We start from the raw sequence: 27,375 nt of genomic DNA, 5'->3' as shown, positions 1-27,375 counted from the left end.
TCAATTCACTGTAACTTCATAACAATCCTTTGTTATTGTTCTACGAGAAGGAAGACGAGATAGTGGTTGAGTTTTTCCCATAAACTTCATAAAGCCTTCATTTTCTACAAAGCTAAATGCTAGTTCATCAATAACTATCATCTCAATTAAGGCCCTCCTAACCACTTCTTGATCAAATTTCCAAAGTGATCCTCCATCATTTTCGCAAGATTGAAAAGTTATCTTTGTTTGACTTTTATCTTTATCAATGTTAGGTGGATATTCTTTACATCCAGCCAAATGATTTTTTAATCCCGTTGTTCCATTCCTTAGATGAATGAGCAGCATAAGCTTGCTTACAATATCTACACCTTGCTTTATCAACCCCATTTACCTCAAATTTATTAAAATGGTTCCAAACGTCAGACCTAGGTTGCATGACTTTCATTTTCTTAGAATCTTGAGTATCAATGGTATTGGTGTTGCTATCTCATCACTTACTCTACTTTCATATGTCATCTATACAAAATTAAAATAAATATAAACACAAATTAAGAACTTTCCATTATTTTGTCAAGCAACTTATCAATAGGGAGTAAATTTCTTGTCTAAGAACTTTCCTTTTGTTAATCTTTGTTTGATGCCTCTATTTTTGGTTAATTCTGGACATTTCTTGTCTATTTCATACTCTTTTTAGCTCCCATTTAGCTTTCAGTTAAAGGCCATATTCATTTTACATATTCTTCTATTCAAATAAAGCAAGTTTATTGGAAGGTAGACAAGTCTTTGCAAAATAGATAGTTGGATTTTTTCTTTCTTTTTGTTATACCCAACCTTGGAACTCCAGTATATTATAGTGGAGTGTTTTTCGAATTTTGAACAGTTTTTTCGTTTAAATTTATCTTTACATGAAAAGTGGCTAAATTTTGATGACTTTGAAACTGTGGCTATTTTTTAATAACTACTTATAAATCTGACTATTTTTGAATTTCTCCTTGACGTTGTTTTACACTCCTCGCTGCTCCGGTTATAATATGGCTACAAATTGAATGACTACAATTTTGAAAAATGCTATAATTACGTTCGCCGCAATCATATTTGTAGCGATTTTTTTAGTCTTCCCGATGAGTACTGCAAAATGACCTTTTAATTAATTCACTTTGTGATGATTTAGAAACTCCACAATATAATCTCAATATTTTAAAATATTAAATTTGTGTGGGTTTAAAACTGTCAGAATATGATATCCTTCCGCCCCTAAATTCACCCTGACCGTGGCGTAATGCAAAATAGGCATTACAAGTTTACTACCAAACAGGGGCGGATGCACGCTTCCTCAAGCGGTGTCATGCGACACCGCTTGATCGGAAAATTTTACTAAATATATGTATTAATACTGTACAGAAACGGATAAGTAAGAAAAAATGACACCATTTGGCATAAATTGTGTCTTGGTGTGTTGATTTTGTGCTTGATTTTGCTCTAAGAGGTCAAAGGTTCAAACCTCAACTAACACATTTTTCGTTTGTAAATATTTGAGAGAGCTTTTGTAGTTAAAAATTGTGACGAACTAGAATTGAATTCAAAATCTTTTTTAACTTACGACTCAACAAAACCAATAAACTAAGGTTATTTCTTGTCTAAAAATATGATAATCAAAGTAACATTCCAGTTCTTTTATAAATTTCGACACCGCTTACAAAAATTCATGCATACGCCCCTGCTACCAAATGAGAATCAGAGACTCAACATGCATATAAATTGGGATACATAAAGGCTAAAGCAATAAGAAGTTGGGACTTAGGAGGCCAAAAGTTGACCTCAAAATCTTGTTGCCTTAAATTCAGATTTCACCCCAATTTCTCTATGATCCATATACTTCAAATTCACTAAGTCAAATGGACTATCATTTACAGTTGACCCAGTAAAGCAAGGCCATCAGTAACTGGGCTGGAGCTAAAGTATAGCTTACGGGTTTAGCCCAATTCAGTATAACTTTAATCCAAATCAGAGATGGATCCAGAATTTTGAGAACACGGGTGTACCATTGATTTTATATTTAGTTTGATGATATAAATTTTGTTGCCACAACAACTTATGAGCAAAAAATAGTTTATTTTATTATCACAAAAATATATCATGAGTTTAGCTTTGAAACAACAACAACAACCTAGTATAATCTCACTTAGTGGGGTCTGGGGAGGGTAGTGTGTACGCAGATCTTACCCCTACCCTGGGGTAGAGAGGCTGTTTCCAAATAGACTCTCGGCATCCTTCCCTCCGAGAACTTCCCACCTTTCTTTTGGGTAGACTCGAACTCACAACCTCTTGGTTGGAAGTGGAGGTTGCTTACCATCAGAACAACCGCTCTTGTCTTGAGTTTAGCTTTGAAAATGATCCATAATAGCATCATTAAAGAAAGAGGATACGTTGATTCAAAGAAAGAAAGAAAAGAAAAGGAAGACTTAGGGAGAACTAAAATAAAAGGATGCTTTTGATGGGATTCGATCCCATGAACTTAAGTTAGTAAGAAATAAGGGGCCAAAACAAACAAACCACTTTACCTCTTTTGACCACAGGTGTCATCAAGTAATTATAAGTCTTTTCCGCAAATTATGTACATAATATATTTGATATCGTTAGGAGTGGCAAGTGGTTAAAAGAAAACAGTTAACCACTCATATTATCCACTAAAAAATTGGTTGGATAATGATTTTTTTTTAAAATGGGTCAAATATGGATAAGAACCATATTATCCATTTAGAAATTGGGTAACCAATGGGTCTAATTTTTACATTTGTAAAGCCTCAAATTGGGAGTTTCTCAAGTTATGGAGACTAAGAGCCCGTTTGGACATACAAATTTATTGCTTTTTTCCAAAAACAAAATTGAAAACAATGTTTGGTTATCCATATCTTACCAGTTTTTCCAATTTCACTTGAAAATGCATTTTCACTAGTTTTTAATTTTACAAATTTACCCTATACTTTTAAAATTTATAAAATAACCCCATCAATTATTAACCTACAATTACCCACGTATTTCTCCTCGACTATCAGATGAAGCTACTGTAGCGGATAATGAACCCTTTTCTTGTGATGACTACCATGTTGCTAAACAATAGCATGTTTGATTCAAGTAGTATAATTAAATTGGGACGGTTTTGATATTTTTACAAGTTATGGGGTATAAATCATATTTCATGGTTTAGCAAAAAAAGACATTCAAATATGTTGCAAAAATTATAGCCAAACACAACTTCATCTTCAATTCAAATTTTAGTGAAATTCCAAATTTGAAAATTTATTTTGGAATACATTGCCAAACGCCTACTAAGATTCTCCCAAAAGTGATCATATGCAAGAAGTCATGGATAATATGATAACCATATTATCCGCCGGTTAATCCATTTTTTATCTGTATTAAATATGGGTCAGGTCTGATAATTTATCCGTTTTTTCATTACTCGTTTTCGACCCTAACCATATCTGACCTGTCGCGCCCGTTTGCCCCTCCTAGATATCGTCGGAGGACCATAGGTTCACGTGAACCACGATTTACACTATGGATCCGCCCCTGGTCCAAATAGTGTATTTATCTTAAAATTTTATGACACATATACAAATTATTAATTTAAAATTCAATAATTTAAAAGAACTAAATTCTCGAACTTGTAACCTTCTAATCCTGGCTCTCATTGAATTCAGTAATTTAGACCATAATTCTTGATTTGTTAATCTGTAAGTAGATAAAGTCCCAATTTCAGCGTACGGTGTTGAGGTTTCACATATTTGAAAATTTCAAAATTCATGAATTTTCCCTAGAGTTTGAACTGAAAAATGTCTAAACTTCGGTACTCATTTTTTGGAATTTTTCGTGTTTTAGTGGGTTGATATTATTGTCTAAATTTTATTTCTGATAAAGAATAGGAGTAGCTATTTTTTTGTTACATCTCAAATACTTATTAAACTCTAATAGCAGAGTTAAAAATGATTATTTTCCAATTTCTCACGCGTTGTTGGTTACATATAAAATTTCGTTATAGTTTCAAATGCATTTTTTTCAAAACAATGTGAATCGTTTTTTAACCAAGCGTTTATTTTAGTTTTTTCGAAAGCTAAAAGACCACTCACTACTTTAGGGGTGTTATTAAATTTTTACAAAAACTTTTCTATATTACTGTTTGATTAACAAAAATATTAGAAAATTTTGAAAACTTTACAACAATTTAAAAAAAAAAAAAAACCAAAAGAACACGATAAGCACACGGTTTATGGTCATTTGCAATGTTAAAAAAAATCGTTTATGTCATTGTCATTTTGATAAAGTTTTCTTTTATCAAACTATTAATTTTTGGCAAAATACATAAGTTGGCACTTGACCTATGGGTCAAATTCCTGCTACACACTTTCTGTGGGCGAAAATAATATTACACACTTAACCTTTTAAAAGTGTGTCTAATACACACCACTTTCTTGACCACTTTACCAAAATATAGGTAATATCATGCACCAATAAGGTCATGACACGTATAATTAGCATAAAAAAATATCTAAAATTACATACCCTCGTCTTCTTCGTACCCATCTCTTTCTCTCTATCTCGCCCTCCATGGACCACGAGAAAAATCAGCACACAATTCAACCCAAAAATTAGGAGCCCGAGTGATTTAATCCGAGAAAGAAATAGAAGGCATCAAAAGCTAATAAGCCATGGCTCACTAAATTGCATACTAGCAAATAAATTGGTGATTTGATTTTCAAATTTAACAATCTCTTCCTCCTTATATCCCTCGATATTTTCCTGCTCCTTTCACCTAAATATCAAAAAATTTAATTTTCACTTTTCCATGCGTGTGCATCCCGTTCCCAGATTTTAAATACTATACAAAATGAAATCATATGAAACGAAGATAGCAGCCGACATTAATGGATTTGCAGGAGAAGATCACAAGGAATGAAAGAAAAAAGAGAAAAGTGACAACTAGGTTGTTGATGTTCTTGATCAATTTGATAAAATGTATGACATTAGTTCCGTATTTACTTTAACGGTTAGATAGTAACTAATGGGTTAACAAACTCAAATTTGACGAAGTAAATAGATGGTCCGTAGAAAGGCCAGAATTGATATTACAAATGGCAAGAAAAATGTGGTGAAGATAGGGAGAGATGGAGGAAAAAATAAGATTCTTGAACATGATATGGAGGGGAGTTTGGATGGCGGAACAAACGAAGAGAGAGATAGAGAAGTGTGGGGAAGATGAGGGATTTGCTTACACGTGGCATAATTAAGTATTTAGACAATACTTTTATCTGTAGACGCGCTTCTGCCTTGGTGTTTTACACATGTTAGTTCCCGGTCAAAGAAGGTGTGTATTAGACACACTTTTAAAAGGTTAAGTGGGTAATATTATTTTCGCCCACAGAAAATGTGTAATAGAAATTTGGCACATAGTTCAAGTGCCAATTATGAAGGTGTGTATTAGACACACTTTTAAAAGGTTAAGTGGGTAATATTATTTTCGCCCACAGAAAGTGTGTAATAGAGATTTGGCACATAGTTCAAGTGCAAGTTATGTATTTTGCCTTAATTTTTCTATTCTTCGCCAACTCATAGTTGTTGTGTTCTTTTAATTTTAGTGCCCCTCAAAAAGCACTTTTCGGTGAACTTAGTTCGTTAAGAAATTCAATTATTTAAAAATCTAAAAAGTTGAAAAAGATGTCAAGGCAATTGCATTAAATAAAATATGCCTGTTATAATCAAATAAATTGTACAAATAATAATAAAAAATCTTTATACATCAATAAATACACATAACGCTCTACGCTCTTTTACGAAAAGCGCCCTTATCCAATTCTTAATTAAGTACCTACGATCGCAAAAGTTTAATTTCTTTCATAGAATGGGTGCTAATTAATTATAATCAAAATCTTGAAAATAGTCAATCAAATTAAAGTTTTAATAACTAAGCAAACCAAGATTGGCCCAGAGGTGTGGTGGAATAATTCGGGTGAAATTCAAAAATAGCCAGATTTATAAGTGGTAATTGAAAAATAATCACATTTTCAAAAGTGATCGAAATTAGCCATTTTTTATATAAAGATAAATCTGAATCAAAATACTGTTCAAAATCTAGCATAATATGCTGGAGTTCGAATTTTTTATATGTGAAATTATAGCATAACATGTTGGAATTGCATAATGTGCTGGAGTTTCAACATAATATGTTGGAAGTTCATACACAAGTGCTACAATCTTCAGTATATTATGCTGGAACTTTCCGTGTGCTAAAGTTCCAGCATAATATGCTGGAAGTTCATACACATGTGCTCCAATCTCCAGTATATTATACTGGAACTTTTCGTGTTGCAGCAAAATAGTGGCTATTTTTTAATGACTTTGCAAACGCTGGCTTATTTTTTAATTACCAGTCCGAAAATTGGCTAGCTCATGTTATTTTAACAAGAATTCAAATCTCATTATTAACTAGAGTCTCGAGTTCAAACTCTAAAACTAAATAATTTCTTGGTAGGGAGCATTTTACCCCCCTTAAAGGGCCTATCTCCCATGAATCCAAATTGGTGGTCTCGACTTCTAACCCTAGGAACATAAAACTTCTTGATAGGGAGTACTTTACCCCCTTAATGGACCCATGCGACACAAATCCAAATTGGTGATCTTGGATTCGAGCCCTAAAAACGGAGAACTTGTTGGTAAAGAGCGTTTTTATCCACTTAGTAGACCTACCCGACGCGAATCAAAATTAGTCAAATCAGTAAATTCCGGATACTAGATGATTATACCCACAAAAAAAAAAAGTTAAACAAACCAAGGCTACCAATGTAATTTCTCAAAGCAAGAAAATTCTATATAAACACAAACCTAGAGAGATTAAAATGGTTTGCTTCACAAACAAGTTGTGTCAACCACTTCCCTTTAATTTCTTCATTTTCACATTCTCAAAAAGAACTTTTGAATACTTTTCCATGGCTTCTTCAAAATCTAATACACTAAAACGTATTTGTACTTGTTCTCCTACTACACATCCAGGTTCTTTCAGATGCAGTTTTCACAGAAATGTTGGAAATTTATCAAAAAGGAGTTCATATTCAACAAGTTATAATTGGGAATTGGCAAAGAATTTGGCTAAAGCTAACTCTTTGAAATCTTTGCTTCTTATAATCATAAAGCCTTCTAGCCATGATCTTCAAAGAAGAAGGAATTTCCAGCCAAAACCTTCTAGGTTTTTCTGGATGAATAATAATCCAGATGGGGTTGCAGTTTCTTGATTACAACAAGCATTTGAGAGCTCGATTTTTTTTTTCTTTTTTTATTTGTCTATTTTTCGGTGGAAGGAGAGTCTTGGAGCAACGGTAAAGACGTAAAATTGTCTCCGCTTGACCTATAGATCATGGATTCGAACCGTGGAAGCAGTCTGCTTGCATTAGGATATGTTGTCTACATCACACCCCTTGAGGTGCAGCCATTCTCCGGCCCCTGCGTGAATGTATGATGCCTTCTGCACTGGGCTGCCATTTTTCGTTTTTAATTTTCGGTGGGCAAAGTTATTTGCTACCTATAAGGATGAAAAAATAGCAGATATCTGATGGAATAATCGAGGTGTGCACAAGCTGACATGAATACTTATATCCTTGTAAATTTGAGTTATAAATATTTTTAGCTATCAATGTGTAGATTAATCTATTATGGTAGGTAATTTACGTGCTTATCAATTAGTTACCAGTTAATACTCCATATAATAAAGATTTACATGTACAAGTCATGACATGATTGTGTAAAATATGTTTCTACATTGTCAGTACGTGGAACTTTCTTTTTTCTTCCTCTTTTTACTTTTCTGTAACTTTATATGATAATTGTAATCTAGTGGCAAATTACCCAAAAGAAAAGAGAGAAAAGGGAATTAACAAAAGGGAGTGGAGGGTCTTTAATTATCACTAAGCTATTCCTCACTAATCAAATTTAGACCTCTTTTGATTACGTAAAAATATAGATTAAATGTTTAATCCGATTGCAAAACTCAGTTGGCAACTCATAAATCAGGTAAGCTTAAAACTTTAGCTTTTAAGGTTTCAGCGTGAAGAGAAAAAAAAAATGGTGTTATAAAAAAACAAAAGTAGGGTTTTATTGTTACATAACAACAAAAGAAAAGAAAAGGCATATGTACTATATATAATCTCAAAGAATTTTTACACTATTAGGTCAGGACGAATCAATATTTAAATTTAATAGTTCGATCTTCAAGGTTTTTAGTATACTTTTAAAATTATATATTCAAATTTAATATATATACACACTATGTGTCGAAAATATTGGGTTGACCTGCAGCACAAAAACAGAAAAACTGCATCCATCACTGACCATAATTAGTATAATTCGACTTGATTATGAATGCTAAATAGAAATTTTATAATGTGGATGCATAAAAATTAAGCTCAATTTTGAAAATGAAAGCTAAACCCCGTAGTCATCTTGCATCTAGGTTCTTTCCTATATCTTGGGAATTTATCAACCAACTTGTGAAGCTTAAGTATGAACAAGACTAAAGGGCAATCCGGTATATTAGGCATTTCGCGTTTATGTAGGAACCGGAGAAGGGTCGCATCCGAAGGGGTAGTGACGTACATAGAATTTTTCATAAATTGTGTCACAATTTAAAGGAGTTAACAAATGAACACATCACTATTTGAAAAGCGGTGTCATTCTTTATCTTTATCCCAAATAATTTTATTTTTCTTATACATATCGAGTAAAAATCTTCAATGAAGCGGTGTCTCATGACATCGCAGAGAACAAGATGAATATGCTCATGTCAACGAGTTTGATGTAGACAGTCTATCTCAATGCAAATATTAGTAGTTGCTTCTATGGCTTGAACCCGTAACTTATAGGTCACTTGTGAGTTACAATTATCAACAAGGCTATGCGCATTCTATACCTAATATCTTCAAGATATTAAATATTATTGTTTCAAAATTCAAACTATTTAAATACACAACGAAATACAAAAAAAAAATGCAAATCAAGAGTAAGAATAAAAAAAAATTAGCCCAAGATATGACTTGATAGAAGTTCCAAAATTATGGGGTTCCCCTTCCCCACCATATGGAAAAATAATACTCCATTATTTAATTGTATATACATACTTTTCAAACAGTTGTTCTATTCTTTTTCTACTTTCTCAACCCACAAGACCACAAAACAAGTGGATCCTATTTATTGGGTCTTTATAGAATAAGCTACTTTATGTTTTATTAAAATTAAGATTAAAAAAAAGAGATGATGACAAAATGAAAGTGCTAATTTCAAAAGCATAGTCTTAACCAAATAATTAGTTAAGCCATTATATAAACAAGCAAGATATAAAGTTTTGGTTCATTTGAGAATAATATTGCGATTTGTCATGCATGCTTTATTTGGTCCCAATATTCATATTCGCACTAAAGACTACTTTTGACAAGTTGATGTAGAAGACCGAGACATTAACTTAAATTTATTGAGGCAATTAATTAATATGCTAATGCTAAGAGAATTTATTCTTTCGTATTCTAATAAATCAAAACGTGTAATTAAAGATCTTGCTTAATCACTTGAGAAGTCAGAGGCGGATTTAGACTTCTGATATCGGGTTCAACTGAACTAATAATTTTCGATGTAGAGTATTAATATAGTTTAAATGTAAAAATTTATTAAAATTGTAACAAATAATATATTTGAACAAAAATTTTAAAAATATAATGGGTTCAATCATAATAAACTAGTAACACCGTGAAGAAGTCTTATTATAGTATTAATTATCACCGGTATAGGAATGTTACTAATTATTCTGGAAATAATTCATATTCCCTCCGTCTCATAATATGTGTCGTGGTTACTAAAAGTAATTATCTCAAATTATTTGTCATTTTAGAAGTTCAAGACAAAATTAATTATATTTTTCCTTTTTTACCCTTAATAATTATTATCTTAGAAGACTACAAACACGTTACTTATGGAGATAACACATTAATTGAGAAAACATTTAATAAGGGTAAATTAAATAATCAAAAACTTTTTTCAAGGAGCGTGCACAAGAGAATCACGACACATATTATGAGACGGAGGGAGTAGCACATTTGACCAACTAGTTTGATACAAGTTGCCAAGTCTTGTGACAACTCATAATTTAATACGTTTAAATTTTGGTCAAAGGTGGATACTATGGCAACACTTTGCTAATATCAAATGACTTAAATTGTATATTTTGATCGTGTAAAAAAAAATTGCATATAATTGTGCAATTTAATTGGTTATAATAAGTAATTTTTTTAATCTATTTTTAATTAAGTTCTAGTATCGAACTTGCTACTAAGAATTACATGTCATTGTTAGTCAATTTAACGTGATAATGTAAAAAAGCAATCGTGAGTACAAAAAACTAATTAAATTTAATTCAATAAAATAAAATCTATAGCGATTGAAAGTTTTTAATACGTTTAATTTTATGAAACAGCTAGTTGCTTTTCCTGTAATTTTTTTTTTATATTGTCTTGTTATTAATTAAGCCACTTCAATTCAATTCTAAAGTAGTAATGAAGTTAGGTCTGTTATTCAAATTTGAGAAAGCTTATATGGAAAAGTCAAGGTATCTCATTCAAATTAATTTGAGAAAACTTATATGGTAAATTCATGATCTCTTGAAACTATATCCAGAGGCAGATTCAAAATTTAAAATTTATGGGTTTATACAGCGATCTCAAATTAATAGCTGAGTAAAAATTAAATATTTATAAATATTTATACAAGACCGATAAAAACTACTAAGTTCCGGGAAAGTAGTATATTTGCCTCTAGATCCGCCACTGACTATCACAATACTTTTTTTATTGCTTAATAAACTATTACAATACTACTTTTGGTCAATAACCCATCACTTTGAGTGGAATTAACTTTTTGATAGAAAACACTTTATTTATATTGAGTTATTTGTTACGGATTCAAATTAGTATGATCAACGTGCTTCGAACACTTAGTGTTATTTTATTATGCATTTTTATGGTACTAATATATCGTCTTCTGTTGCTTTTTTGAGCCGAGGGTCTCCTGGAAACAGCCTCTCTACCCTTCGGGGTAGGGGTAAGGTCTGCGTACATATTACCCTCCCCAAACCCCACTTGTGGGATTATACTGGGTCGTTGTTGTTGTTGTTGAACGTGCTTCGAATACTTATAATTAAACAAAAAAATATCACCTTACCACTTATTCTATGCCATTTATCTTCTAAACTAAACGAGATTTAGTTTTATTTTAATATAAGAAAAGTTTAGGAAAAAGTTATTAAAGAAAAAATATGAAAGCGTAGTGCTTTCGGTGTAAGAAAGCAAACTTCTATATACGTGACCTAAGAAGAATCTCTTTTGTGGTTTTTCGATCACAAAATCTTTTATTTTACTAAAAGCATGGGATTTATTTTACGTAAAGAAAATCATTTAAAGTTTCAATTAGTTTTTTTGTAAAAATTATTTTTTATTTTTATTTACCCTTAAAAACGGATAACAATTAAATTTATAAGTGGTTTTAAGAATACATGGATTAATTCAATGCAAACGATAAATTGTGTTAGATTAAATAAATAAAGATATAGTGAATCCAAATCACGCGAGGACGATTCCAACCTCAATGAAATATCCACGCTCCATCTGAGCTCACGATGACCAGCACCGATGAACAAGAATAAGAAAAAAGAAAATAATAGTGTATTGCCTTTGTATACGTGTGTTACTATATGTCTAATGAATAATCAGACTCCCCTTTATATAATAGAAGAGTTTTACCCTAAGTACAATTCTATAGAAGGTAAGAAATCTCATGTTTAACTAATCATTGGTTCCCTACCGATGCGTGCCGGGATCTACGCCGTGATATCCGGCCGGTTACGGATATCACGGCCTTCTGTTGGCCGTGCTTGGTTGCCCATCGACATCCTCTGAGGTCTTTTGGGATTTAGATTGATTCCGAATCATGAGCCTGATATTCTTGAGGGTGGGTGTCACGCCCCCGGACTCTGACTCGATAAGACCCTTGCCTCAATTCTGGTTTCTCATCATCATATCTCTTGCTCGATTTATCTCATCGGAAATCGGGGCATACCATTAGCTCGATTTTACCCGTATACAATTTTATGTAACACTATTAAGATCTAGAGCATCACAAATGATTTTTTAATTTATTTAGATTTTAAATATGTATGTCTTATTGAAAGTTTGTACTTATGTCAAAATTTACTTCGAAAATTAAGTAATTGATACTCATAATTCAAATCTATGGGGTAAAAAATATTTGATATTAACGTTTTAAAGCCTACCTGTTTTTCTGGTTTCTGTGTGAATATGAAATACCTTTTTTTATTATTATTACTAAAGTTTTAAACCCTACTTAGGAGGACATGCCCAAAAAAAAAAAAAAAAAAAAAAAAATCCGCTGCACGAATTTTTATTCTCCTAGCCGTGCCCTAACACCACTACAGAACTGATTAAACATATATTAGTAAGGTACATATAATTGAGGTTAACTTAAAGATACCAATAATTTTCGAAAAAGGGCCTAATATGCAGTGAACTATGCGAATTGGGACAGATATGCCCGTCGTTAATAGTTTGACATATATATATCCAATCCGTCCAATATTTGGTTATTCATACCTTTAGTTTAACGGAATCACTATTTTATCTTTCTTAAATAATTAATAACCGGACCCAACCAAAATATATTGACTCGGTCCGTTAGGACCCAACTCACCCTTATTTCAAAGATATTTTTTGATAGATTATTTTTTTTTGATTGAGAAATTATATGATAATCATATTTTAATAATATAACATTCGAATTAGTTTGTACTTTCTTCAATCATTTTATCATCTATTTTTATTTTTCTAGCAATCTATTTGTATTTTTTACCAATCTGTTTTTATTAATTAATTATTTCAATAAAAATACAAATAGATTGTGAAACGGATTAGACTGTATTTCAAACTTTTCTTAACCGTCCGAACGCAACCATCAGTGTTGGTTGAACGATTTGGACTAATCATTTTCAGATAATATTGATTATTAAGTAAAAATTTGGGGACAAACCAATATTTCAAGGTGATATTAGGTGTATTTCAGCGAACCCAATATTTTATTTGAAATACAATTTCAAACTAGCATTTCAATATTTTCACTGAAATTTCAAATATTTATTTTTATTTATGAAATAATTAATTAATAAAAACAGATTGGTGAAAAATAAAAATAGATTGTGAGAAAAATAAAAATAAATGGTAAAATGATTGAAAAAAGCACAACCTAATTCGAATACTATATCATTAAAATAATAAATAAATATAATTACTATTTTTAGTAGGATTACTTTCCGAAATGATGTATAACAAAAAAAAGTCGATTATGAAATTACTCAAATATAAATATGATTATCACACAATTTCTCAATCAAACAAAAATAATATACCAAAAATTATCTTTGAAATAAGGGTGGATCGGGTCCTAACGGATCGAGTCAGCATATTTTGGTTGGGTCCGGTTATTAATTATTTAAGAAAGATAAAATAGTGATTCCGTTAAACTAAGGGCATGAATGACCAAGTATTGAACGGATTGAGCATATATATGCCAAACTATTAACGACGGACATATCTATTATGGGTGTCAATGGATCGGTTCGGCCGGTTATTTTATAAAATTTATACCATACCAATATTTTGGTTATTCTATTATGTATAACCAAAATTAGACTTTTCGAAACCGTCCCAATCATGTCGGTTTCTCTTCGGTATCGGTACGGTTCGGTTAATTTTCGGTATTTTTTTTATATCATGTAAAATTCACCAGTAGAAGTAGAATGCAATAACATACGTTCTTTTATAGGACTTAGCAAAACTCTCTAGACATTTTTACTGTTTAAAGAGTGATGAATTAAAAAAGAAAAAAGAAAAGAGATGGCTAGAGTATAGATTCAGTATTTTTTTTATATCATGTAAAATTCACCAGTAGAAGTAGAATGCAATAACATACGTTCTTTTATAGGACTTAGCAAAACTCTCTTGACATTTTTACTGTTTAAAGAGTGATGAATTAAAAAAAAAAAAAGATGGCTAGAGTATAGATCCATCAACTATTCTACAACAGCGTAAAAGAAATCAAACAAAGGTAAAGAAATATAAATCACACGAGTTGAAAGATATACCAAGCTGGGACTCAAGAATAAAATCTATAGAAGATTAAATATTCAAAAAGATAAATTCAAATTATATGAAACGACATGCCTTGGGATTTAAAGGGTAATATGGTAATTTCAGTTAAAATGGAACATAATGATTGGTCAAAATAGAATTTTACTAATAGCTCAGTGTATAAATTTTTGTTTCACGATCATGCTGTTTGATTTTTTTCTTTTAAATAAAATTGAATTAATGGTGTAAGAATATTTGAATTAATGATTTAGAATATGGGAGTACATTTTCATTTTTAATTGTGCTAAAAAGGGAATACCCTCAAAAATATACTTTGCCAGTGCAAAACTTTGAACAATGCTTATTCTCTCTTATAATAAGTAGTGATGTAATATTTCCCTCTATTAACTGCTGCACACACTTAATTTATTCTTTTAACTTCTGTTTTTGTAATTAATATATACTGAATTACCATTATATGTGAATTATATGACTAATGCTTTTGGAAATCATGCACATTAAAAAAAACGGGCTTTTGCAAAATACCTACAAACTGCGTAAATATTTTATGAATAAATTAGAAGAAAATTCTAGTGGACCTAAGCATATTAATTTATGGTTGTCTAATATCTTAATCATACAAAATAAGACTAAGATAGTGCTGACAAGGATTTGCTTAATAATTTATTAATTTCAGATGTTTGATTATCAAAATTTATTTTAAGTTCAATTTGATTAATTTTTAAAATAAATGAGAGATTAATTACTTTTACATTAATGCAATATTCCTACCAATATTGGTTTTTTTCTTCTTCACAATAACATATTACATCATTTGTATTAGAATAAAAAAATTAATTTGTGGTAGATGAATTCCCTAATACTATAGAAGATGAGAGACGATTATAAAACATTTAGGACATTTAAATTATGAAAACAAGTCCATAAAATTGTAAGGTAAAATTTAGAGAAAATTTACATAAGAAATTAAGAGAGAGAAGTTAAATTGAAAACCTCCCCCCCCCCCCCCCAAACCCCTATTTTTGTTATTGCAATTTGGACGTTTCTATATAAGTATCCTTTCAAATGATTTCTAATTTAATTGTTTTATTTATTTTTTGAACTTTTTATTAATTATTTTTACTCCAAGGCTTTTAATTAGAAACTTGACCATGCAAAGGAACTGTGAATTTATATGTTCGTTTTAATTTTTTTACATCTTTTAGGAAAGATCTTAAAATTATATATTAGAAGATTTTCGTTCTTGAAATTTTTAGTTGAATATGATTAAAAATGTGGTTGTTAAGGATTAGTGTCTAAAAAGCTCCTGGTTTCTTTACGATTACCCTTATGTAGCTTAACTTCAATCCCTACAAAAAGTTATAGATTGCCATAACCAATAGCTAAGTTGGGGAAAGTGCATCCCGATACGCTAAGCTTCCGCTATGTGCGTGTTCGGGAAAGGGCCTGACCACAAAGGTCTATTGTACGTAGCCTTATCCTGCATTTCTGCAAGAGGCTGTTTCCACGGCTCATAATCAAATTGAGTGATGTGCTGATTTTAGAATCATCAAAAGCTTTACATGTATCCGATTAAAATAAGCCTATCATTTCCAGAAGGCAAAAATACATCGAAATAAACTATATTTCCATAGAGAGATTGACGGTATAAAACACAAAACACAAGTTAAAAAAAAGACCATACATCATATAACTACTTACATATATCAATATCTCGCGAATATAGCTATTGGGCCCGTGCTCAACATGGGCCAACTTTAACTAGTATTTATACTAAGGGAAAGTGAGAAGTATCTAGTAAAAAATTTAAAGCATGTGAAATAATATTATGTATTCCATAATTAAGTAACTTATAAAGTAATTACCAAAAAAAAAATGGTAAATAAAGAATTTTATTACCAAGCAATGTTATGTACAGAGTTTCAAACCTAAATCAGACAAATTACACCCGCGAGCTAAGCATAGTGCCCCAGCTGCTAGATACTTCCTATCTATCTATCTTCTACCTTCACTGCCTATGGATATGAATCCAATTCATTTAATCTATTAGGTACTTTTGACTTCTTGTTTCCTCGATAAAATGTCTTGTATTATCAGCCGAAGGATTCCATCAACAGTCTTCTTCTTGTCTTGGAACAATCTTGTATTCCTCTCAGGCCATATATAGTAGACACACCCTGCGAGAGTCATTCTGTAGACCTCCGCAGTGGCTTTCTTTCCATTTATTTCTCGGACTGTCCATTCAATCTCCTCATCCCACTTCAATACCGACCTTTGGAATCCTTGCCATTTCAGTAGTCTGCCCCAGATTTATTTTGACATCCTACATTCAAAAAAATAAGTGTGGAATGGTTTCATTTTCCTCATTACACAACTCACATTTTTGGTCTATTGTTTTGCCCCATCCTGCTACCTTATTTTTCGTGTGCAACTTCCCTTGGATCGCCAAATTTATTATAAAACTCCACCTAGGAACAACATAGTTGTTGCAAGTTAGTCTCCTCCATGGCACCTTTGGGAACCCCTCTCTCATTCTATGGCACATCTTTTTAATAGAGAAGGATTGTTGGCTCATCAACTCTGTAACCTACATTACTGCCCTTTCTAGGTATGCCTTGGCTTTAATAATTTTGAGTAGTACCCTGGATGCTTGCTTCACTTGGACTTCCCAGATGTTCTTCCCCTTCCCGTAGTATATATGGACCCACCTTACCCACAGTTTATCTTCTTGGTACATCGATTCCACAGAAGTTTAATTATTGATGTCTTGTTCCAAGTTTGAATGTGTATTACATTAAAACTCCCGGCTATTCTGGGCCAACAAACCTTTTCCTAAGCCAACAATGCTCTCTTTGATATCTCTGCTGTGCCAGTCCAGAGAAAGCTTCTACTTGTTGCCTCTATCAGTTTCACAACTTTCTTAGGTAGCACAAAGATTTGGGACCAGAATACTTGGACTGAGAATAGTACACTCTTGATCAGTTGTAGTCTCCCGGCATAGGACAAGTATTTTGCGGTCCATGAAGTTATCCTTCCCAATATCTTCTCTACAAGTGGCTGGCATTGTACTAGGGATAGTCTTTTGGAGCTCAGAGGGACGCTCAAGTACCTAATAGGTAACTCCACTTTTGTAAACTCCAGTGTTGTTAGAATTTCTTCTTGCACCTCTCTGCTTACCCCTCCATAATAAATGGAGCTTTTGTCTCTGTTTGATATCAGTCCGGAGCATTGTGATAATTCATTAAAACAGTTCATGAGCAATTGAACTGAGATTTCATCTCCCCTACAGAAGAGAAATAAATCATCTGCAAAACATAGTTGAATAAGCTGCAGCTTTGAGCATTTAGGATGAAAATTAAAATTTGGGTTGTTTTGTAGTGTCATGAGTTTTCTATTAAGGTACTCCATGGCAATAACAAAGAGGAATGAGGACAATGGATACCCCTGCCTTAGTCCCTTCTTAGCTTGAAATGGCGAGCTTGGTGTCCCATTAATGATAACTGAATAAGAGACACTTGTAATACATATCATGATCCATTCTATAAACACCTTTGGGAAGTTCAAAGCATGTAGGATTTGTTCCAAGTAGGTCCATTCTAAGGAGTCATAAGCCTTTTGCATGTCTACTTTGATCATACATCGTGGGGACACTAATTTCCTTCCATAACCCCAGACCAATTCATGGCTAATAATAATATTGTCTGATATAATTCTTCCAGGGACAAAAGCTTATTGGCTTTGGTCTATTGTAGTATCCATTACTCCTTGCAGTCTCTTTGCAAGAATTTTGGATATCAGTTTATAAAAAATTGTACAGCATGATATGGGCCTAAATTGCTTGATAGTGGAGAGGTTCTTAACTTTTGGTATTAATGTAACTGTAGTGCAATTGATAGGCAGATGCATGGTCTTTGTATTGAAGAAGGATATGACAACATCAGTTACCTCATTCCCTATAATGTTCCATGCTTTCTTGAAGAAAAACGCATTGAAACCATCACAACTTGGTGCTTTCTGGTCATCTATATCTTTCAGAGCATTTATCACTTCCATTCTTGACACTAGTGCTATCAGTTTCAGCTGCATCTCTCTATTTAGGCAAGGTCCATTTTTCATTTCCATAGGGTTTATTGCAGGTATAGAGTCAGTTGCTGAGCCCAGTAGTCGTTTATAGAACCCTATGATCTCTTCTTGAATTGCTTTTTTACTCTGTAGCAATACACCATTATTATCTATCAAATTTTTGATTTTATTTTGGGATAGTCTATTCTTCACAGAGGCAAAGAAGTAGGCTGTATTTGCATCCCCCAATTGCAACCATTGGTTTCTAGATTTCTGCTTTGTGATACTTTCTTCAATAAGGATCCACTTCTCTAGTTGCTCTCTAATTGATTTCTCTTTCTTTTTTAATTTCTCTGATATCCCCCTAATTCTCAACTCCTCTTGGACTGACCATAGTTGTTGTCTATTGTTTTTGATTTTCTCATGAACTCCTGAATAGTGAGTACTGTTGAGTTGTTTCAGTTTGTGTTTCACTCTTTTCAGTCTTTCCCATACTCTCTGCATATTCACCTCTTTATCCATGCTGATCCACCCTTCTATTACTTTTTGCTGAAATTCTTCATGTTCTGCTATGACATTGAAAAATCTAAATGGTCTATATGTCTTTTTCTGGTGATCCTCCAATCTAATAGCTAACGGACTATGGTCAGAAAATCAAGGCGCCATGATTATAATATTAAAATGTGGATATTTGAGCATCCATTCTGCATTTGCCACTCCTCTGTCTAGCTTACTGCTAACTGAGTTATTTGACCATGTGTACTTTGCCCCTATACTTCTTAGCTCTGCCATATGACAATCATTCATAAAGTCTTTAAAATCTTTAACCTTAGATTCATGTATCTGGTTGCCATTTATTCTATCCTCTATATTTAACACTGCATTAAAGTCTCATATTGCTAGCCATGGTCCTGCTTGATCATTTTGAATTTGCCTTAGTTCATGTCATAGACTTCTCCTATCACCAATTGTATGCAGACCATAGATAGTTGTGAAGTTAAAACTCATCTTGCTATCCAATATGCAAACCTTCCCATGAATGAGTTGTACATGAATAACTTCTACTGTGAAACTGACCCTGTTAGGATCCCACAGTAGCCAGATTCTTCCTTTATCTCCAGTTCCATAGTTGTTGCACCAGTTCCACTGTGGAGCTATTTTATTTTTGATCTTTTTTGCGATTACTTCTGTCACTCTATGTTCTACTATAGCTATTATTGCTATATTATTTTCCTTTATAAGCTCCTTCATCTCCTTCTGCTTGTACAGCTTATCCAACCCCCTTACATTCCATGTGACTAACTTCATCTTGGAATGAATAGGTGTTGTTTCTCCCCTCCTCTACTTGTGCTACATTGTCCTGCTTCCATCCACTGTTTGGTTATAGCAAATTGCAAAAGATCACCTGTTGCTAGAGGGTCAAAACCATTTTTCGGTCTGCATGCCTTCATTTTGATAGCTCACTGGAGACTTGCCTGTTGATTTCTCCCTCACTTCTGTCGACCCTTCTTCCTTTTCTATTGTATTTTCTTTTGTCGGTTCTTTCTCTATAGTTGGTATCTCAGCCATCTTAGTTTTCTCAGGATTGCTTTGTGCCTTTGCTATCTGTGTTCCTCCTTTTACATGCCATTCCTGTCTCTGCTTAGAGGCATTCTTTCTCACTTGCTTTGGTTGCTCTTTGACCTGTTCTTGTTTCTCATTTTGTTGGCAAGAGTGTCCCAATTATAGGCAAACATTACAATATTCAGGGCGCCAATCATAGGTCACTACCTGCTCAAAATATCTACCATTTTGATCCTTCACATCGATCTTTTCAGGGAGTTTTTTTGTGATATCAATCTCAATTATCTCACGAGCATAAGAAATTCTATCCATTCTAGTAGTACAGTCATCAGCATACAGGGGTACTCCCAAACTATTTGCTATTCGACTCAGGGATGTCGTCCCCCAGCAATTCAGAGGTAAGTTTGAAAATTTACCCATATTGGCAAAGTATTCAGTACTTCATCCTGGAAGTTGAAATCAGCTGTCCATGCCCTTGTTATTATCAGCCTATTGTTTATAGTGTTGGGGGATGCATATAATGCCTTGTCTTTGTCCTCTATATTGTGGAATCGAATTAGGAAATAACCATCGTTATGGTAGTAAACTCTTGGCTTTGCAGCAATTACCTATTGACTTGCTATGAACCTCTCTACAGCCCCAATTGTAGGGGAGTCCCCAACCACATCGAAGACAATTGCCTTGCGCCATTTTTCAGTTTCCTCTTCCACTTCTTCTTTTTCTAATTCTACGATTTTAACACCATCTCGTATAGTGGGGGCGATGTAGCTTAGATTCATACCTTTGGAAGCATATTTGTTTCCTTCAAACAAGTTCACCCAGGGCAGCTTGGTTGGTGGATCATGCCCTAGGTCCAGTCTTTTTTGCGCCTTATTCGCCTCTGCCACTAGGTTTCCATTTTGATTTTTTGAACTAAGTGTTATTGTATCCTTGCTTACATCTTTCACTTCCTCCATTGCCGCGGAGAGTGGCGTTTTGGTCTTCTCATTGTAGCTAGGTAGAGCAGGCCATGGACCCTCCTTCTATGGCAATTGATCCCTTGGCGTATCAGTAATCAGCATGCTTGTGCTCAAAGGCCCCTTTGTGGGCGGTGTAAACTTCTCCGCCACCATCTTTGCTGGTGCGGTGCAAATTTGGTCATTCACATCCCCTCTAAGATCCTCCTGCTCTGAGTTCTCAGTTCTCATGGATCGTTGATTAACCTTTGTCAATTTCACATTTGATAGTTCAATTCTGTGCGCTGCCTTTTTTGCTCGGCCCCTAGCCATTTCCGGCAAGGGCGTACGTTAGTAATCACCACTATCGTGCGCCTTGAGAGGAAGAGCTAGAGAGCTAGAGAATTATTACCAAAAAGTTACTATGCTAAATATCAATTGATAATTTAATAGAAATAGCAACTAAATTTATTTAAAAAAATTGTCACAACTAAACCGACGTTCATCCCCTCATTCTTAAATAAAAAATGTAGAGCTAGGCTTTGAAAATGAATTTTTTTTTGAATAAATAACGTTTTGTTATGAAAATAATTATATTATGAATGTTCATTTAATACTTCACTATAGATAATTTTTCTGAAAAAGATTATCCATTTAATACTCCATTGAAATTTATCTACAAGCAGCTGATGCAGGCAGGTTGTAAGCAACTCAATGAAATAATTTGCAGCTTCTTATTAAACAGGCATGCTGCAAGCAGTTCATGCAGACATCTTACAAGCAGCTCAAGAAAAGTCTCGCAACTGCTTTCCTGAAAAGTCTCGCAACTGCTTCCTTTCTTTTATAAATAAAAAAAATTAAGTTCATTATGTACATCAGTTTGAAGTTGAATAATATATCAACCTCTGTCTATACTTCTTTTCAGTTTATTTACTTTATAATTTTTATTTTATAATACATTTCTCCTTCTAATAAATTTTATGCGGGAAAATTCAAAGTTCACGGGCTTTCAAAAGACCTACAAGTTTGAGTGATCAGAAAACCATTACGCTATTAAAAAAAGATATTTATCATACAACCTCACATGTGCACCGCCTCTAACTGATGATCCCAATGGCCATGATCTTCAACATTTTTCAAATACTCATCGAATCTAATATTTTCGAATTCTTTTATAAATCGAATCTACTTTAAATAAATATAAACAAATAGGAAACAGTTATACGTGGAATCTATATGGAGTGAGTCACCAAACATGAACTAGGACGTGGCAGTCATTTGGTAACCCCAATTACTTACAATTAGGGGTGTGCATTCGAATCGGTTTATCGATAAATCGAATCGATTATTTGTTATCGGTTTATCGATTTCGATTTATCGGTTTATCGATTTCGATTTCGATTTCAAAATTTTCCTTATCGATTTATCGATTTCGATTTCGATTTTGTCCTCTTCGATTATCGGTTTATCGATAAATCGATAAGCTACAGTAATTTTTTTTAATTTTTTTATTTTTTTTAATTTTTTTTTTAAAAAATTTTTAATTTTTTTTTTACCCTTATTCTATAATACCCTTTCATTTACCCTAAGTCCCTAACCCTATTATTTCCTCTACCACATTTAAGGAATGATCATATTTAAAGCTCAAGTAAATGAAGTTCAAATTAATGGAAAACAGAATTAGCCGTGATGATGTATTTTGATTTTTTGTTTGTTTATACCGTTGGAGTGTTGGTGGCATACATTTGATCCCTTACTTTAGTTTCGTTGCATGTGCTTGTTGACACAATTTTTATGTTATAAACGGTGCTCTTCTTATTTTAGCTTCCTTTTGTCCATATTAGTTAGGTGTGTTTGTAGCGATATACTTTCTGTGGAATCCCGTAAATTTTCTTATTGGTGTAATCGATAACCGAATCGATAAGCCCCAAAAATCGATAAATCGAAATCGAAAAAATCGAAACCTTATTGAAACGATAACGATAAGCATATGTACAAATCGATAATCGATAAGTAATTATCGATAAGGGTCAAAATCGAATCGATAAATCGAATGCACACCCCTACTCTGACTTGAGTGGTCGTTACTCAAACGGCAATTTCCCAAATAACACCAATTAATTGCAGTCATATCCTTGAGATTTTGACCAGTTTACACTTTGCTCCCCAAATAACCATGAAAATAGAGAAGAATTTTAGCATATTTTCCTAATGTACACAACAACAACAACAACGATCCAGTATAATCCCACAAGTGGGGTCTGGGGAGGGTAATATATACGCAGACCTTACCCCTACCCGAAGGGTAGAGAGGCTGTTTCCAGGAGACCACCGACTCAAAAAAGCAACAGGAGCCGATATATTAGTGCCATAAAAATGCTTAATAAAATAACAGCAATATAAGAGATATGAAATACAGAATACAAAATACGAAATAGATGGCTGGTATAGTAAAACTAGCAGATAAAGCCCTGCATCAATAGCCGACCAATGACATTCTTAGTCTAACTCCTAACTGGCTAGTCTCACTCTATTGTGCTGTGAATGAATAATAATACGAGATATTAAAGTGTAGCCCGGTGCACAAAGTATCCTGCGTTCATGCAGAATTCAGAAAAGGATTATATCCCAAAGTGTGTGATGTAAACAGTCTACTATAATACAAGCATTAGTCGTTGTTTTTACGATTCAAATCCGTGACCTATACGTTATACGGAAATTAATTTATTATTGCTCCAAGCTAAGCTTCCTCTTTCAATACAACATTGGTAGATTTAAATATTATCCAACAAGATTATTATGCAAAGATCATTTTCCCTTTCCTCCGTGTATATATGAATTATTTTGTAGTTACTTTCATGTAATCACGTGTTACAAAATTTTGTTGAGAAAGAGAACATCGTGAGATTAATATCTACAAAGTAAGTTTTATTTTTGAATTTTTCTAGCCTCTTCTAGCTTGTAATTATTTCTATCGAAATGTCATTTAGAAGTTTGATTACTTTTAAAATGAACTTCAATTTTCATCTTATTATTGTTAAATCGTTAAAAAACGTAAGTATTCAGTGATAGAGTCAGAATTTTCATTAAGAAAAGTCAAAATATAAAGAATAAACTCATATATATATATATATATATATATATATAGATATATATATATATATATATATATATATATATATATATATATATATATAAAATTACCGAGCTAAACAATGTAATTTTCCGACGAAGACACCCCTTGGGTGCATGTAGCTCCGCCTATGTAAGCATAAAGAACCAAAATTTTGCACATATTGAAACTTCATTTTTCAAAATTTCTTTTAAAAGAAATATCTTGGAAATGTTATATGATAAGACATAGAATTAAAAATAAATTAATGTGCATAAGGTTTGAGATTTCTTAACCGTCAAGTTAATGTGTTAACAGAATATTAACGCGCATCTAGACCGAAATAGAATTCTAAAAAAGCTAGAGGGTCAGCCATGCAATTAAAGCTAATATAGGCCCAGCAAAACAAAAAAAAAAAAAAAAAAAAAAAAAAAAAAAAGGAAAACTGCTATAAATATATACCTCGAGTGGAACCTCCGTTGTAAATTCAGCAGATAAGAAATATTCTTCTTATTCTCTCTCCCTTTCTATTCCCTCTCTCTCTCTCTCTCTATAAATAACTGTAAAACAGCAAAAAATGGCGGTTTCTGCTCGGCGCTCAACCGGACCGGTGTTACGTTCACTTTCGCCTGCCGGAAGATTTTATTCGTCCACCTCTAGGACGTCGTCGTCTTCTGCTTCATCCATACAGTTCTCTCTGGACCGTGAGATGTCACCGAACCGGTCTATTTCTGTTATGAACCGGGAGAGTACTAGGAACCGGCAGTACAAATCTCTACCTCAGAAGAAGGCGGCGTGTATGTGCTCGCCGACGACACATCCAGGTTCATTCCGTTGTAGTATGCATAAGAAAATGGATGTTCGAAGGAGCAGTAGTAGTAGTACTCAAACAGTATCGTCGTCTTATAATTCGAATTCAAACCGGTTGAATATGAGGCGGTCGGCGATGACAAATTCACTTGTACGAATTGGTACTGTTGAAGGCGAATTAGTGAAACGAGCTTTGGCTGCTTTGATTCGTCCCTCGTCTCATCAACAGCGCCGCCGTTTCGGTTTTCAGCGCCGACCGAGCCGGCTTTCTAATATGTTTTGAACGGATGAGCCTGAGGAATGCTGACTTCAGTAAAGATGAAGTGATATCAGCTGGTAACAAGGCGGCGAAGCATGGCGGCGGATCGAGTTCTGGGTGGAGGTTGGAACGGAACGTTTTTTTTTGTGTAATCCGGTCGGCCAAAACCTTAAGATCCGACTGTATATATTAGTCTCAATACATTAGGAAATTTATATAAGATCGAATTATCCAGTTTTTCCATTGATGGCTTATACCAGCTTCTACTTTTACCGTAAAACCTCTACGTAACGGCATCGCTTGTTTCAAATATTTTTGAATGTTATAGCGAATTATTGTTACAAAGAACATATATTATAACAAAATATAACATTTGATTCCGAGAAGAATTAGTTTTTATAGCGAAGTGTCCTTATAGTGATGTTATTATAGAGAGATGTTTTATAATGCATTTTAATGACGGGCGTTCTGTGTTTAATTTACAGGCGCTAATCATTCGGACTGATTTTGGATGGTTAAGTTTCGCTTTATATATTGGAGTAAATTATTCTAAATCCGTTTAATCATTAGATGTTTAATTGAACATTTTTGTCATTAGGTTATGCAAGGGTGTTTAAAGTTTACTTTTAATCAATTACACGTAATATTTTACTTTATACGTAGCTTAATTTTTCGGGCGAAGGAGAATTGGCTTCATCTGAGGCGCCACACCTGCGGAAAATCTATCGCAGTTGCGGTCCTAGTCTAGGCCGCCTGATTTTGCTTCTGCGAATGGGCTCCCACTTTTGCGCACCCGCTTCTGCGGAAAGCGGAGCACACCTGCTGTTCAATTTTAGATGTTATTTTTATATTTTGATCGCGATTGAGTTCATATGATGTTTTTAGACTTGTATGGATATTTGACTTGAAGCCTTGAAGGCTCGGATGAGGGTGGTCAATTGACTATCCTTAGGCCAACATAGCTTCGCCCGTGATTGTTGGTAGGGCAGAAAAAGGACATGGTGCACAAATCAAAAGTATTACAAAGGTATGAATTCAAAAGTATTTTACTCGTGATGAGCTTACTTATACAAATTGAGTTCCTTCAATGTCGTTATTATAGGTAAAGTAGCTTTCTTCATTACATTCCGTGAGCAAACAAAACTTATTAATTGGTTGTCGTATTTAATATTTTAATATTTCGTATTCAAATGTGAATGTTATAAGTGACAAATGAACGTAAGGGGTTCCTATAAACAAAATTATTTTTTATATAGTGTATAAACCTAGTCGAATAATAGTGGTTAGGCATAGTAATAACTGAAGCTTTCTCCTCTTGACTGATATATATATAGTATAATACACCTTTGGCATTTGCTATTATCCTTTTGTTTTGGATAAGTGCAAACTGATATTAATAGAAGCTGCAAAAAGCAGAAAAGAGTAATAAAGAGGATTCATTGTAAATGAAATGACTACATATTTGACCCTACGTGGGAGCAACTTTTGGAGACAATGAAAACTGTATTTCTTTACAAATATCAATATCTATTTAGTACTCTATTGGAAATAAGCCTCCTGAAGAAGCTTATCACTTCGGTACCCGATTATAGATAAACATAAATATATATATTCTATGGAAATAAGCCTCCTGAAGAAGTTTGGCGGAGTTGATAACTAGGGATTTTAGTCTATTTTATACTCCATTCTGCTTGAGTTTTGAACTAAAAATGTATACAAGTAATCCCGAAAGCTTACATGTTGTGCTTGTTAGCAGTGTTTGATCAAAAAGTGACAAGGAAGTCAAAATCAGTTCAAAAAGGAGTGAAACCTGCTCAAGTACCAAGAACAAGTCAAAGCACTGCTACAACAGTAAATCCATCACAGCAACAATAGCCTCACCGCGACCGTAGTGCATTTGTTGCGGTCCGCGGTGGAAAAGATCAGAGAGATGCAATTTTGAAAGCTCAAGCACTGCGGTCCACGGTAGATTGTTCGCGTCAGCAGTAGCCTCATCGCGGCCGCAATCCATTTTATGCGGTCCGCGGAGAGGGGATTCAAAGAGTTGGGAGTTTAGAAGTTGGAAGCCACCGCGCTCCGCAGTCCATTTTGTGCGGTCCGCAGTGAAGCCACCGCGGCCACAGTGCATTTTATACGGTCTGCGGTGGCCAGATTCAGAGACTTAGAAACGAAGCCAAAAGGCCTCACCGCGGACACGGTGTATTTTTTGCGGTCCGCGGTACCTCCGTCGGGGGTATTTTTGTCCAAAAAATTCGGCCTTGTATAAATACTTCTTTTTCATATTTTGGGGTATCTTTATCTTAGCAGAGCACGTGAACGACGATTTTAGTCCATTTTGAGTAATTTGTAGCTAGTTTAACATTGAATCTTCAAATCTTAGCTTGTAATCATATTATATGTGTT

At 33.5% G+C, this 27,375-nt stretch overlaps 2 protein-coding genes across 2 annotated transcripts; one reads left to right on the top strand and one right to left on the bottom strand.

The window, feature by feature from the left end:
* On the bottom strand, positions 1 to 369 carry LOC142163525 (uncharacterized). Its single transcript, XM_075220826.1, has one exon. It carries the CDS (start codon positions 367 to 369, stop codon positions 1 to 3), a length of 369 nt encoding a protein of 122 aa, XP_075076927.1.
* Positions 370 to 24,373: 24,004 nt separating this feature from the next.
* LOC107800958 (uncharacterized) lies at positions 24,374 to 25,252 on the top strand. The gene has a single exon (XM_016624229.2). It carries the CDS (start codon positions 24,481 to 24,483, stop codon positions 24,994 to 24,996), a length of 516 nt encoding a protein of 171 aa, XP_016479715.1. The 5' UTR covers positions 24,374 to 24,480; the 3' UTR covers positions 24,997 to 25,252.
* The last annotated feature ends 2,123 nt before the right edge of the window (positions 25,253 to 27,375 follow it).

The sequence above is a fragment of the Nicotiana tabacum genome, chromosome 8, assembly GCF_000715075.1.
Source record: "Nicotiana tabacum cultivar K326 chromosome 8, ASM71507v2, whole genome shotgun sequence".
Lineage (NCBI taxonomy): Eukaryota > Viridiplantae > Streptophyta > Magnoliopsida > Solanales > Solanaceae > Nicotiana > Nicotiana tabacum.
The sequence above is the reverse complement of the archived record's forward strand: the minus strand, read 5'-3'. Positions and strand labels throughout refer to the sequence as shown.